The sequence below is a fragment of the Aethalodelphis obliquidens genome, unplaced genomic scaffold (genome assembly GCF_003676395.1).
Source record: "Aethalodelphis obliquidens isolate GAN/ISIS:26980383/991018 unplaced genomic scaffold, ASM367639v1 scaffold21, whole genome shotgun sequence".
NCBI lineage: Eukaryota > Metazoa > Chordata > Mammalia > Artiodactyla > Delphinidae > Aethalodelphis > Aethalodelphis obliquidens.
In genome coordinates this window covers 6,799,003-6,815,200 of record NW_020837965.1, presented here as the reverse complement: position 1 = coordinate 6,815,200, position 16,198 = coordinate 6,799,003, and the positions used below count along the sequence as shown (strand labels likewise).

The 16,198-nt window shown below is 42.6% G+C and overlaps 1 protein-coding gene across 1 annotated transcript in view; it reads right to left on the bottom strand.

Annotated features, from left to right (window-relative positions):
- Nucleotides 1–3,158: 3,158 nt before the first annotated feature.
- Nucleotides 3,159–16,198, bottom strand: part of TSHR (thyroid stimulating hormone receptor) — a 166,950-nt gene continuing 153,910 nt past the window's right edge. Inside the window, exons 10-11 of the mRNA XM_027120220.1 lie at nt 8,712–8,900; nt 3,159–6,581 (exon numbers count right to left, since the gene is read on the bottom strand). Coding sequence (XP_026976021.1) covers nt 5,168–6,581; nt 8,712–8,900 — 1,603 coding nt within the window. The 3' untranslated portion in view covers nt 3,159–5,167. The remainder of the gene's footprint in view (nt 6,582–8,711; nt 8,901–16,198) is intronic.

Here is a 16,198-nt window from a genome sequence, read left to right as displayed (position 1 = left end):
CTATTTCTTATTCTGTTAACTGTGGGCAGTCTTCCCTCCCTCCACACTGTGTAAGATAGGGAATTAGCTCCTTTATCATGTCCTGCTCCTCTCCCTTCCCCCTCCCCCTCCTGACTTTTGTCAGCAGTGCCATTACTTTGACGTGTCAAGACTTGTAATACTTATATTCTACTGGTAAATATAAGTGAGCCATATAATTTGATTTTTAAAATGTTTAGAGAATTATGACACACAAATATTATTAACTTTAAAACCAGGAGTGTGTTGAGATTCATTGAAAAGGAAATTACGTCATATCTGAAGTACAACTTCAAGTAATTTTTCAGATGGGATATATAGGTAGTGTTAGAAAATGATGCTTCTGCAAATATAAAGTAAACATTTTTTTCAAAGGCTTTACTCAACTTAAAAGTTGATGAAGATATTAGCAAATTGTTAAAATTGGTCCAAAAAATAAAGCACTTAAGAAGCTAAGTATATATAAGCAATTTTAAGTGTTAGGATAAAACTGCTGGGTTAGATACAAAACTGGTTAATATCTAATGGGGCCACAAACCATGCAGAAGTTAGTTGAATCTCTATCAGATCAAAATCATTTGCACAAGTTAACCTCTGTCCTTACCAAGTTGTAAAATACCCTGAACAATAGGAAGTCAAGCCCAATACTGCACTGAAAACACACCAAAAATAGTTATCTTTTTGCTTTTTTCCAAGTGTTGGATAATTTATCTGAAATAAGTAAACTTTCCAAGTACTTGTAATATGAACATGTTATTATTTTGCCCTTCCACTTGGATGCACATTTGGCTAGGTATAGTATCCTGGATTTAAATATTTTTCCCACAGCATTGAAAGTGTTGTTCCACTGACCTCTAGTATACAATTTGTTAACTTGAATTAAAGGTGACTCTGCTTGTTAATTCTTTACAATACCTGATGTTTTTCTCTCTTTCTCTCTTGATTCGCTCTCAAACATTTTAGATCTCCCCTTTACTTTTGGTGTTCTGACATTTTATATGGACTGTTCTACACGTGAGTCTTTTTCATTCACCCCCCGCCCCCTTAGTACTAAGGAGACACTATCAATCTTTATTAGTTCAAGAAAGTTTCTTCCTTCTGTTGCTCTGGTATTATTACATTTTCTACATTTCCTCTAAAACTCCTATTAGACATATGTTGGACTTTGAGACTAATCCTCTGTATCTTTCAACTTTTGTCAGATATTTCACATCTTTATTTATTTGTTCATTTTAGATTTCCTCTACTTTAACTCCTAGTCCTTCTATTAAAGCTCTTGGCTTTGGCAATCCCATTTTAAATTTGCCAAAACTCCTCCTCATTTTTGATTATTACTTTTTTAAAAAAATAGTAGCTTGTTATTATTTTGGAGCCCAGTATTTTCTCAAATTTCTCTGATGTTATCAAATACAAATTTAAAAATAATACTGTGTTTCTGAACTGTCTTTTCTAGGGAAATGTTCTCTTTGTTCAATTTGGTCTTTTTTTTGGGCTATTGATATGCAGTTCATCTCTTCAAATGTCTGATAATTATTGTGGTTCATTTTTAGTTTTGAATAAAGGATGAGAATGGTTAATGTCAGCTGATGGCGTAGATCTTTCTCCCCCAAGATGCCTTTCCCTGACTGGACACTGATGTTGATGCGTCTGTGTCAATGACCAGGCTTCACTTTATGATGTGAGGGCAGGAAGTGGGCAAGTGGGCTAGGTTCCCTGCTTCCTGCCCCCTGCCCCAGACCAGGGACTTAGCCCTATCAACACTGAACATTCACTTTCTTTAAGATAAGTTTCTTGATTTCAACCTGGGGCAAACACTGAATGTGTCAGTTGTTCTAACTAAATGGAGTGAGAGGGGATGGGAGGGGCCAGGTGAGATGGGCTGGCAGTTAATTACATAGTTAGCCTCTCAGTCCTGTGACCTTCAGGCTTAGGGGTCTCTTAAGACTCTGCAAGGAAGAACACATCCTTCCACAGCTACAGCCTTATCCTGTATGTTCTAGGCTGCAGCCTTCTCCACTCTAAGTTATCCACCAACTCAAGGCCAGAAACTTTCCATCTTTCAGAAAGTCATCAAAGACTTGGGTGTGTTGTTGGTACCATTTCTCCTGTTTACAATACAGTTTTGGCTTGATTCCATTTTATATTTTCTCACTGTCATTTCAGTGGAATTTGAAAAAGGAAGATTGATAGATGCCAGAACTCATCCATCACTTTGAGCTGGAACTCTATATCTTTTGAAGTAGAACGTATTGCTACCAAGTTTTTCTTGTCCCTTTAGGTATTCAGAATGAATGAGAATCACACCACTGTGTTATGATATAGTTTTTTCTCCAAAACCTTCAAGCAGTGAGGAGTATTTGTTCTCAAACTGTTATTGGTTTTTTTTTGTTTTTTTGTTTTTGTTTTTTTTTGCGGTACGCAGGCCTCTCACTGTTGTGGCCTCTCCCGTTGCGGAGCACAGGCTCTGGACGCACAGGCTCAGCAGCCATGGCTCACGGGCCCAGCTGCTCCACGGCATGTGGGATCTTCCCAGACCGGGGCACGAACCCGTGTCCCATGCATCGGCAGGCGGACTCTCAACCACTGAGCCACCAGGGAAGCCCTGTTATTGTTTTTAATTCTTATGATTCCAGTTTCATCTTCTTGCCCTCACTTTTACTTTATTGCCCCTCTCATGGTGCTGCCTTGTAATAGACTCTCTTTTTCTAATCAGCTGCTTCTGATATGCAGCAGATTATCCATAGAGCAAGAGTCAAACTTTGAGGGTTTCTTGAGAGACACTCCTTTGAGCAACATGCTTAAATTTTAGGGCATGAATTTTTGTGACATCTATTGTGACTGACTTGAGGCTGTTTGTCCTCACTGATTTGGGTCTATCTTTAGGCAGTTGAAATCTTTAGATAGTTGCCAGATAAAGTGAACTCTGACCAGGTCTTGTAGATTTATTATCTTCATTAGAGCGCTATATAAATTCCTAGTGTCAACACCAATCGTTTTTTTTCTCTTAGATTCATTGCCTCTCAATGAATCATAATTCATTTAACCATGAGTAAATTTTTTCACATAAAGACCATTTACAACCAAGATACAATATTATACTTAAGTTATTAGTAGTCAATAATTTATTTATTAACATGGATTTATTAGCCAATGTGCCAATTTTTTTCCTGTCTTTAGTTTTAACACATATAATAATAACTCTACAGAAGCTCACAAATTACAAAAAGCAATACTTTAGGACTCAGCATAGTCATTTCATAGGAAGAAAATTTACTTCATGTTGCAAATGCAAATTTTAGCAACAATTCTGTCGAAGTTACTTTTCTAGGACTGTTTCCAAAGCATTATTTCAACTACTCAAGATAAAACACATTATTTATCAGGATGTGGTATTTCAAAATGTTACAGATGAGAAATACATGTCAAAGGTAACACATTTGTTTAATTTCATTAGTTACAAGTGAACTGGTGGATTAGTCATGATTTTAGGTGTGTGTAATATTTCTACTAAGACATCTAATCCATGTCTCACTGATAATCAGGAATGGGTATGGCTATTGAGAGTTTCCAGGTAAGTCAGGGTCACCATCTCTGGGGACCCACTGGGCCCACTTGCCCCACTCCATAGACTTAACACAAGCTTTTAATTCATGCTGTGGTTTTAATGCACAGTGTGGTTCATGAGCACTGAGAAGCAAATGCCATCTCCCTTTGGGATGAAATTAAGGGACTGTCTTGACAGATAACCTGGAGAATACATCTATAGATAAAAATCCTGACCATATTAAGTAAGGGAGCACTGTTAGGGAATAAAGATTTTATGTCCAGTGGTCAACAAGGTTGGAAAGAGCTGGCAGTTTCAGAGAGAAGAAACCTCTCTTTAGTACTGTATTATGGGTCAGAAAAGGCTAAGTAAAGAAACCAATCCCTGAAGACAAGTTAAATGTTTGAAGTGAACCTGCACAGTGAAGTAGTAACTCTAAATAACAAGCATTTGCAAAACCACCCTAACCCTAATTCTATTGTGTGAATATCAATCTGGTTTTGGCCTGATAATTATAGCTGTGTAGATCTAATAATTAGATGAGTGGTTCAGAGCCAACCCAGTATGGTCACTCAATAGAATTTCTGGTTCAGACATCATAACCAAAAATGAAACAAAGAAAAAATTTGCTGGGTCATATGTCTAGGCTCCAAAGAGAAGGAGATGGCACATTGTTTTTCCTACAAGATAGGAAAAACAGATTCTGCTTCCTTATTGTTTTTCTTTCTCTTTGTCATGGCAACCTATGTTTTGAGGGAAAGGGATATACATGGAGTTTTAAAACTGGAAGAGGCCATCAATCTCCTTCATTTCTACAGACTTTAGAAGCCCAGTAATTTGCCCAAGATCCAATAGTAAACTAGTGTCCAGCCTGCTTTATTAATCAGTGGGAGATCTAGTGTGCCCCGCTCATAATTCCCACTTGTCACTATTTATAAGTACTTTCTAGAGTTCACATCTTTAATGCCAGAAGACTGGCCAAGAAGAGTAATTCTTAGTCTGCTCAGCCACAACAGCTGAAATCTTGCCAGTTTTTCCAGGCAACAGTTGGGTCACATCAGGTAGATTCTTGTGCAGAGATGATTAAGTTTCAGAGTCTGAAAAAACAACTCAAATCTACACCTTCCCCCTCCTTCGTGTGTCAAAATAGCTGTTCCGTGCATGATGTTCTGCTTGACTTTTCAGTTTCTAGGGACTCAAACTCTCTTGGGTTGTATCAGGGAACACGAAGTGGAACTAAACCAACATGGGGCCAGTTTTATCTTGTGGTCACCAACCAAGTTAATAGCATTTGCCATTTGCTGAATCTCTAGTATGAAAGTGAGAAAGCTCAATGTCAACATGGCTCAGGTGATATTTATTAAGCATTTTACACAATGTCATCACTGCACTTAGCATCCAGCAACTCTTCCAGAAAGTATACATTACTTTGATATCACCTGGAATTCAGACATGTCGGTAGCCTCTCTTCCTTCTTGGAGGCAATGACTAGGTTAAGGCTAGTCCCTCTCCAGAGCTGAACACTACCTGCAGGTTGGGTCAACTGTGTGTTGTGTCAGTGGTTGGAATGCATGCTCAAGAAACCAGCCCAAGTCCCCCTACCACTTACAAAACTGTTTGCTTATACTCTTTTGAGATTTGGTCCTGCTTATTTGGGGTTAGATGGGAGTTTTCAAGCAGTTCATAGTTGTCCTGCATGTTGGGGAGACTTTGCCTCATGTCTTGGGTAACCTTTTGGACCTGAAAACCGGTGCTGTTCTTTGCAGAAATTCTCTGACCCCGGTATGCCTGAGCCTGACGTTTACAGATACCGAACTTGCTGAGCAGGATAAACACATCCCTCTGGAAGGCTTTGGTGAAAATGGCATAGAGGAATGGATTGGCACAGGAGTTAAGTGGGTAGAAGAGAACCAGCAAGATTTTGGAGTTGGTAACGGTGATGAGAGGCTTGTTCATAAGTGCTGACAGAGCATAGAATGAGATTGGGGCCATGCACATGAAGTCAGTGAAGATCAACACAGCCATCCTTTTGGCAATTTTGGTGTCTTTGTCCCCCGGGTTGTACTGGGGATTCCGGACTGTGATGTAGATCTTCACGTAACAGGAGCAGACGATGATAAAGGCAACTATGTTGAGCAACAGAACAAGGATAATATATGCCAGGGCAAGAGGAGTCTCGGTGTCCATGGGCAGGCAGATACTGACCTTAGCATAGCTGCTTATTCCCACCAAAGGGAGCAGGGCGAGCAAGAAGCAGCAAACCCAGCCCCCAACCATGATGGCGTAGGCGTGCCTGAGGCGGATCTTGCGGTCCAGGCGCATTGCGAAGGTGATGGCGTACCAGCGCTCCAGGGTGATGACTGTCAGTGTGTACACTGACAATTCGCTGGCAAAGACGGTGAAGAAACCAGCTGTGTTGCACCCAGGGCCTGTCTGCCAGTCGATGGCATGGTTGTAGTACTCAGACTGCGTGTAGAGGTCTACGGAGGCTATGAGGAGCAGGTACATCCCCATGCAGAAATCTGCGAAGGCCAAGTTGCACATGAGAAAGCGTGGGACAGTCAGTTTGTAGTGGCTCGTGAGGAGGATGACCAGGACAAAAACATTGCCCAGGAGAGCCAGCAGACTAACAAACCACACCACGATTCTCAGGAATTTGTAGCCCATTATGTCTTCACAGGGGTTGAACTCATCCGACCTGGGGGTACACACCATGTCTTCACTGCCCCCACACACGGTGTAGTCATAATGGCTGTCGAAGGCCTGTAGGGTCTCTTCCTGGGGGTTTTTGAGCTCTTGGCCAAAACCAATGATCTCATCCTCTTGTTCTTCTAAGAAGACGTAATAATGAGAGTTGCTGTGGGTATCCTGGAACTTGGAGTTTTCCTTGTACCCAGCGCTGCCGTCACCCAGATCCTCTTCATATTCTTGTTCGAAGGGACCATTTACAGCTTTCACAGATTTTCTCTGACGCAGGCTCCGAATACTGCTCTCATTACACATTAAAGACTCAAGGATTCTGCAAGGCAGTAGATATAAGTCACCACTTGCTGAAAACCCTCTAATAGTCCCCACAACACTTAGCAAAATATGCAAACTACTTCGTATGATATACATGATTCTGTGAGATTCTACATGATCTGGTCAGGCCTGTCTCTCCTATGTCATTTCCTATAACCCTCCCCTCTCCAAGTGTGATCCACTGACATTGGTCTTTATTTCTCGTCTGCAACCGGTTCAAGAACAGCAGTGACTTAAAAAAAAAAAAAAAGTATGGATGCTAGAGCCAATCTGCCTAGGTTAGGATCTGATTCTACTATTTACTGGCTGTTTCATCTTGGGTAGGTCTATGAACATTGGTTTATGCATTTGTAGAACGGGATAGGGAGAGTATCTATTTCATTTTGGATTGTTAAAGGATTAGATGAGTTTATCATTTTGAAGTTCTTATGACAGCACCTGGAACATTGTTAGTGCCATGTATATTTTGGTTACTATTATTATTTTTTTTTCCTCTTCAGAGCTTTAGAATTCCATGTTCCCTTTGCCTGAAAAACTCATGGCTGCCTCTACTCATTATTCAGTTTTAAACTCAGATTTTCTTTCCTCAGAAGAGGCTTCCTTCGTCTTCCTTAATACATTGCCTGAGCCTTGTGTTTATTTTCTTCACAGCACTATCTAATATCTTCTTTTTGTTTGCCTGTTTCTTTTCTGACTTCCCATTCTAGAACGTTAACAAAATGCAAGAAGGCTCTTGCTGTGGATAGGACAGTGCCAGGCACATAACAGGTGCTCAATAAATATTTATTGAACAAATGAATAAATGGACACTATTGTTCAGACATGCTTATGGAAGTAAGATTTAGTGTTTCACTAGCTCTCCAGACTGATATGAAAAGGGATTCTTTTTTTTTTTGGGCCACGCCACATGGCATGCAGGATCTTAGTTCCTCGACCAGGGATCGAACCAGTGCCCACTGCAGTGGAAGCACAGAGTCTTAACCCCTGGACCACCAGAGAATTCCCCAAATGGGATTCTTTAACTGGCTTTAGCTGCTGAGCAGATTCATCTATTGAGCTCTGCTTAAAATGCCTGGTGGACTGCCTATTCCAACCTGTTTGGAGGGTGACGAGAAATCTGGATACTGCCCTCGGGGTCCACTTTAGCCTCCCGCCCGTCCCTGGTCCCTTTTCTGCTCAGGGCTGGCTGACACCGTCCCCATATCCCACTCCTAGTTTTCTGCCACTGTTATGCCCGCAGTAGCTTTCTTTGCACAGCTGTTCAACTTTCCTGTTTGCTTCTATCCCCACAGCTAGATCCCAACTTATTTACAACTGCTAGTCTGAGTGCAGGAAGTCAACCCGCAGATATTATATAGAAACCAAGAGGGAGTGAATAAGAGATAAATGAAGAACAGACACAAAAGGGGAAATGATGCAGAGTGAAACTGTAGGTGAAGACAAGATTCAGAGAGAGCATGGGAGAAAAAGAAGGCCATCCCTCTTTTGCAGCCCCACAAGCAGCCTGTTAATAAAATAATACATATTATGAGAACTTAAATTCCAGGTCATGGTGATAGGTGTTTTCTACTCAGTTTCTCATTTGCTCTTCTCAAAACCTCCGTAAATGGTAGCATTACGATCTCCCTTCACAAAGGCTCAGGAAGGTTAAGTGAGTAGGGTGGGATAACACAGCTAGGAAGTGGCAAAGCTGGGACACAAACCCAGGTGACTACAAAGCCCACACTGTAACCAGGGAGCTGTGTCATTTGCAAGGCCTGAACTGACCAGGTAATCCAATTGCTTGTGTTGTTCCTAAGTTCGTCCTCATAGTTGTGGCACCTAATATGGGTTGGGTCTGGAGGCCAGAAATCATGTCATGTAACCTCTACAAGATTCCTGCCTCTCCTACAACATCACCTAAAATCCTTCCCTCCCCTGCTGTGATCCAGCGACACAGGCCTTATTTCTTATCTGCAACCACTTTCGGTCTGCAGTCACTGTGTCCCATGAACTTCATGTCTCTGACGGATGTTTCCAAATTCTTCTTCACCTGGTTTTCAAACCACAGAGCTTCTTCCTCAAACCCAGAAATTAATTCAACTTCCACCAAAGCCTTTTGTCACTTATTCCAGACACTGTCACTTACCCTCTGATTTTCTTCTGATTCTTAAAAGCACAGCAGTGGCTCGGATAAGAAAGGTCAGCCCGTGTGAGATGAAGGAAACTCAAGGAAAGTGGAAGTTGCTTTAGAGTCCAAGTGTTTCTTGCTATCAATTCCTTCAGGTGTTCCAGGCCTTTGGATGGCAGGGCAGTAACACTGGTATGAGAGACATCCCTGGGAGGGAGAGAACAGTGATACAGAGAGATGGTGAGCAGCCAGGGCCTTCCAGTTCTTGGCCAGAAAGACAGACAGGCCTGAGATTAATGGGGAGATGACACGATGCTTTCTGCTGTAGAATATGCACTCTGAGTTATTACACACAGCCACTGGTCTAAGGATGGATATTATGCTTTTAAGTTGGTATGTTGCAAGGGACTTCCATTTCTATTGTTTAGAACTCCAGGATCTATCAGTACAAATAATACATAGTTCAGCAGACATTTTGTTTTACCCATTACAATACACACAAACTCTGGGAATCAGAGATGGATGTCAATTTTACTCATCATATAAATAAAACTACATCATATAACTACTAAATGGTCTCAAGAGGCAAGAGCAATAAATTTGAACAGGCTCAGAGGGGACTAAATTGCTCCCAGTCTCTGTGGGGGCTAGGGTTTTGGGATTGATAAAGTGTTCATCGATATGGATCAATACCAGTATCATGAAAGTCTTCTCCTAATGACGCAGAACTTGGGAGTCATAACCAGTTACATGGTGACTTCATGACTCAGAACAATCTCGCCACAGATTCCTTAGAAGGCTCTAAATGTATTCCGGGAAAGAAAACTCCAGGATTTATATTAACAATTTGAAATGAGATTCAGATTGAGGTGGTGAGGCTGGGGACAGTGTAGACATTAGTGTCAGTTACTAAAGTAGAATTAATTCATGGCTTTTAGTGTGACATTTCCTGCTCTTTTCTCAGTCCCACAGAATCCAGGTTATGTATCTTGCTCCATCATTTTTACTTGTGTTGAGTAACAGCCTGAATAAGACCATAAATATTTAAACTAACATCTCTCTTATTTTATATTTTATCAATTGAATTAAATTGACCTTCATTAAATATTCCTTCTTTTTACAATCATATTTTTAATGTTTCATGTAATTAGTAATGACTGATTAGCAAATGAATTCCAATATTTTCAACTTCTACTCCACATTATTGTAATTGGACTTAGCTGGGATTTACATTCTCAGGGTTCAAGGCTGCTAGAACTTGCAACTTGCTTTTTATAAACAGGAAGCTTGAGTATTAACCCCATTCACTGCAGAACTGTGATTATTGGGGGGAGGCTGTCACGTTTGCTTTTTTTTTATATTTAATTTAAAAATTCCATATTTCAGCATTTCCCAAACTTGCCTGGGGGTAATAATTACCCTTGGTGCTTGTTACTATATGATCCCCAGGTGATTTTTAACGTTAAGCAAGTACATTTGGAAAAACTGGCCTAAATGAATAACTTTGTGGTTAGTGAGAGAGTTGAGGAATTAAGCCCAACTGTGAGGTAAATGAGGCTGGACTTTGCTCTCCTGCCTCATCTTCCTTTGGATGCATCTCTTTCTCTTTTAGCCGTGTGTCTTCATGGTGTGGCCATCTTTATGCCTCCGGTTTTCTGGAGGCCACTTACGTGTCTCTTTTCTGTCGGTGAAACAAGAGAGCATCTCTTGGCTCCTTTTTTCTGCTTTGCTGTCTGTTGGATACACTGATTGTGTGTGTTCATCTGAAAGAGTTTATCCTTCCAAGTAGTGCGTTTGCATTTTAATAGATATTTCTTTTTTTTACCCTTTCCCCTCCCCGTATCCTCAAGTCCATTCTCTAGTAGGTCTGTGTCTTTAAATAGATATTTCTTGAGAAAACACTTTAGTAACCATTCCTGTTACTGCATGACAAAATACCCCCAAACTAAATGGCATCAAACAACAATCTTTTTATTACAAGCATAGCTTTTGTGGGCCAGGAATTTGAACAGGGCATGGAGGGGATGGTTTGTGTCTGCTCTGTGCTGTCTGGGACTCAGCCAGGAAGGCTTGAAGGTTAGGACAGCTCAGTGGCTGGGGGCTGGGATTATCACCAGGCTCCTTCATATCTTCAGGTCTCTGGAGTCTTTGAACATAGATCCAGGTGCAGCAACCCCTCCAGGAACTCGTTAGCAACCTGGTGGGGGGGAGGAATTTACTCCCTGATTTGTCTGAGTGTCTGCAATGAGCGTTTCCCAGGTAGCCTCTAGTGGGGCTGAATTGGGAAGGCGTTTTTGGAAAATGTGCATAAACTTTGTGATGGAAACATCTGTAACATAATTGGTACTTGGCCTATAGTAGGTGTTCAATGTTAATGCCCTCCTTGCCACAATCTGGAGTTTAAGCTCAAATCAGAAGCAAGGAACCAAGCAAATACAGCTCCAGCCCAGATCTTGGCTTATATAGTCAACTGCTTATTTGACATTTCCATATGGATTTTTCACAGGCATCTCCAACTTGACAGATCCATCCCAAATTTAGCTTCTAATCCCCCACCCTGACACCAACCTGCTCCTCGTCCATTTAATCGAGCAAAATACAGGGATGTGAACTCCAGAAGAGCTCGTATTTGCATCTCTAATGGAAGCTCTCTGGTTCAAGCTAACAGCATCTCTTGCTGTGGTAGTTTTCTTGTCAGCTCTTACTCCCTTCCAGTCCATTCTCCACACAGCAGTAGAGTAGTCGTAACATATGGGTGGAGCAAGGTCATTCTCCTGCTCAAAACCTTGCAGTGACTTCCTAATGTACATGAATAACATCTAGTCTTCATACCATGCTTGTCAAGGCCCTGCAGATCTGGCCCTTGCCTTCCTCTCCAACCTCATCTCAGGGCCACAGACTGCTTACAGCCCAAATTAGAATCTATCTGGAGCCATCTCACTCCCCACTGGCATGAGCCACTTGATGTAGCTCTAAGTATCCATTAAGCCTACTGCTCCTGAAGTGCTCTGAGGTACGGCCCTCTCCTGATGTAGGCTGCTGCACTGGTGCTACTTCAGCCCTTACAGAGTCAAGCAAGGGGAACAACGGCTTCCCCTTCAACCCCCCCCCCCCTTTTAAAAAAATTTAACCTCTGTTGCAGAGATCTAAAGTTTTAATCAGACAGCTCTGAGTGTTGCAGAAAGGAAGGTAGGAGCTCCTATACCTCCCAGTGGATGTAGCACTGTCTCTCTTTTCAAAATTACCCAATGGAATGATTCTTCCCTCTAAGCCTGCTGGTATTTCTTTATTTCCTGCCCACCAAGTGCCATCTTCCAGGGCTTATGTCCTTGTGGATTCTCTCTTGTCCTTGTTCAGTATTCATGCCATGAATGTTTACAGTAAAATGCAATTGAGCTAGACCCCCAATCAGATTTCAGCTCTGCTGTTTATGGGTCTACAGTGTCATGGTTCTCATAACTACCACCTTAGTTTAGGTCTGGATTACATTTCAACTGAGTTTTGCAAAAACTTCCGGACTCGTCTCCCAGAAAGTGTCTACTAATTCTGCCTTCAGACTTAGGACAGGATGTTCTTTCTAAAACTTGGAAAGAACAAGTTTTGTTGCTTTCCAGCTTGAAACCCATGGTTCCTCCAATGTCTACAGTTCACGCTTCTCTAAGTCTCTGCCCTCTCTCCAGCGCAAGTCTCTTCCTGAATTCTGTGTTGTCTTCTTTCTTGGTTTTCTCCCTCATTTCACTGGAGTACATTTTATTCCTTCCTTCCTTCCTTCCTCCCTCCTTCCCTCTCTCTCTCTCTCTTTTTCCTTCTTTCTTTCTTTTCTTCCTTCCTTCCTTTCTTTCTTTTTCTTTTCCCGGCTTACAAGATCTTAGTTCCCCCACCAGGGATTGAACCCACGCCCTCAGTGGTGAAAGTGCAGAGTCCAAACCACTGGACCACCAGGGAATTCCCTGGAGTACATTTCCAAGTAATTTTTTGGAGGTCATATATGCAAGATATTTTCTGAGTCCTTGTATGACTGAAAATGACTTTTTTCCCTACTCTTGTATTCAATTGACACTTTACCTGGCTATAAATTTTAGGTTGCAAATCACTTTTCTTCAGAATTCTAAAGGCTTTACTCTATTGAATTCTAGCACCCAGTGTTGCTTTTGGTAAGTACGGTGCCATTCAGGTTCTTATTCTTTGGTCATTTTTTTTTTAACATCTTTATTGGAGTATAATTGCTTTACAATGGTGTGTTAGTTTCTGCTTTATAACAAAGTGAATCAGCTATCAGTATACATATGTCCCCATATCCCTCCCTCTTGCATCTCCCTCCCACCCTCCCTATCCCACCCCTCTAGGTGGTCACAAAGCACCGAGCTGATCTCCCTGTGCTATGCAGCTGCTTTCCACTAGCTATCTATTTTATGTTTGGTGGTGTATATATGTCCATGACACTCTCTCACTTTGTCGCAGCTTACCCTTACCCTTCCTCGTGTCCTCAAGTCCATTCTCTACCTCTGTGTCTTTATTCCTGTCCTGCCCCTAGGTTCTTCAGAACCATTTTTCTTTTTTATTTAGATTCCATATATTCTTTGTTCATTGATGTGATTTTACTCTCTGACAGCTTTTATAGCCTTCTCTCTCTCTCAGCTTTATTGAGATATAATTGACATATATTACGTGCAAGGTGTACAACATGATGATTTGAGATATGTGTATATTGTGAAATAATTATATGGCCTTCTCTTCCCTGGTGTGAGATTTCATGAAAGTGTGCCTTGATATAGATATAGATCTTTTTTCATTTATTGTGCTGGACACTGGGATAGAGGGGTCCTTCAATCTGGAGACCTGTGCTCTTCACCTGTAAGACAATTTTTGGTATTGTTCCCAGGATAACTTGTGCCTTGGAATAACACAGTAACTTGAGTTTCTTCCCTGGAATTCCTGGTAAGTGGAAAAGGACCATCCTGGAACCATCAGACATATCTCCATCTTTTCTTATAATTTTCTGCTATTATTTTTATTGAATCTTCTGGTAAAATTCCTTGACTGTATCTTCCATCTCTTCTATTGAATTAAAAAATTAATTAAAACAATGTCCAACTTTATTGAGGTATAATTGACAAATAAAAATTGTATATATTTATGGTGTACAAAGTGCTGTTCTGATACATGTATACACTGTGAAATGATTACCACAATCAAGCTAATTAACATATCCATCACCTCACACAGATGTAATGTGGTGAGATGTAGTGGGGTGAGAACACTTAAGATTTACTCTCTTAAAGACTCAGACATAGGACTTCTGGGAAGATGGCGGAAGAGTAAGACGCGGAGATCACCTTCCTCCCCACAGATACACCAGAAATACATCTACACGTGGAACAACTCCTACAGAACACCTACTGAACGCTGGCAGAAGACCTCAGGCCTCCCAAAAGGCAAGAAACTCCCCACGTACCTGGTTAGGGCAAAAGAAAAAAATAAACAGAGACAAAAGGATAGGGACGGGTCCTGCACCAGCGGGAGTGAGCTGTGAAGGAGGAAAAGTGTCCACACACTAGGAAGCCCCTTCGCGGGCGGACATTGCGGGTGGCGGAGTGGGGGAGCTTCGGAGCCGCGGAGGAGAGCACAGCAACAGGGGTGCAGAAGGCAAAGCGTAGAGATTCCCGCACAGAGGATCAGGGCCGACCAGCACTCACCAGCCCGAGAGGCTTGTCTGCTCACCCGCAGGGGCGGGCGGGGCTGGGAGCTGAGGCTCCGGCTTCAGTCGGAGTGCCGGGAGAGGACTGGGGTTGGCGGCGTGAACACAGCCTGCAGGGGGTTAGTGCACCGCGGCTAGCCGGGAAGGAGTCCGGGGAAAAGTCTGGACCTGCCAAAGAGGCAAGAGACTTTTTCTTCCCTCTTTGTTTCCTGGTGCGCGAGGAGAGGGGATTAAGAGCGCTGCTTAAAGGAGCTCCAGAGACGGGCGCGAGCCGCGGCTAAAAGTGCGGACCCCAGAGACAGACATGAGACACTAAGGCCGCTGCTGCCGCCACCAAGAAGCCTGTGTGCGAACACAGGTCACAATCCACACCCCCATTCCGGGGAGCCTGTGCAGCCCGCCACTGCCAGGGTCCCGGGATCCAGGGACAACTCCCCCAGGAGAACGCATGGCGCGCCTCAGGCTGGCAACGTCACGCCGGCCTCTGCCGCCGCAGGCCCGCCCCGCACTCCGTGACCCTCCCTACCCCCGGCCTGAGTGAGCCAGAGCCTCCGAATCAGCGGCTCCTTTAACCCTGTCCTGTCTGAGCAAAGAACAGACGCCCTCCGGCGACCCACACGCACAGGTGGGGCCAAATCCAAAGCTGAGCCCCTGGGAGCTGTGAGAACAAAGAAGAGAAAGGGAAATCTCTCCCAGCAGCCTCAGAAGCAGCGGATTAAAGCTCCACAATCAACTTAATGTACCCTGCATCTGTGGAATACATGAATAGACAATGAATCATCCCAAATTAAGGAGCCCTGTGGATGAAAGGCTCTTGGTGCTGCAGCCAGGAGTCAATGCTGTGCCTCTGAGGTGGGAGAGCCAACTTCAGGACACTGGTCAACAACAGACCTCTCAGCTCCACGTAATATCAAACGGCGAAAATCTCCCAGAGATTTCCATCTCAACACCAGCACCCAGCTTCACTCAACGACCAGCAAGCTACAGTGCTGGACATCCCATGCCAAACAACTAGCAAGACAGGAACACAACCCCACCCATTAGCAGAGAGGCTGCCCAAAATCATAATAAGTCTACAGACACCCCAAAACACACCACCAGATGTGGACTTGCCCACCAGAAAGACAAGATCCAGCCTCATCCACCAGAACACAGGCACTAGTACCCTCCACCAGGAAGCCTACACAACCCACTGAACCAACCTTAGCCACTGGGGACAGACACTAAAAACAACAGGAACCACGAACCTTCAGCCTGCAAAAAGGAGACCCCAAACACAGTAAGATAAGCAAAATGAAAAGAGAGAAAAACACACAGCAGATGAAGGAGCAAGATAAAAACCCACCAGACCTAACAAATGAAGAGGAAATAGGCAGTCTACCTGAAAAAGAATTCAGAATAATGATAGTAAAGATCCAAAATCTTGGAAATAGAATAGACAAAATGCAAGAAACATTTAACAAGGACCTAGAAGAACTAAAGATGAAACAAACAATGATGAACAACACAATAAATGAAATGAAAAATACTCTAGATGAGGTCAATAGCAGAATAACTGAGGCAGAAGAATGGATAAGTGACCTGGAAGATAAAATAGTGGAAATGACTAATGCAGAGCAGAATAAAGAAAAAAGAATGAAAAGAACTGAGGACAGTCTCAGAGACCTCTGGGACAATATTAAATGCACCAACATTCGAATTATAGGGGTTCCAGAAGACGAAGAGAAAAAGAAAGGGACTGAGAAAGTATTTGAAGAGATTATAGTTGAAAACTTCCCTAATATGGGAAAGGAAATAGTTAATCAAG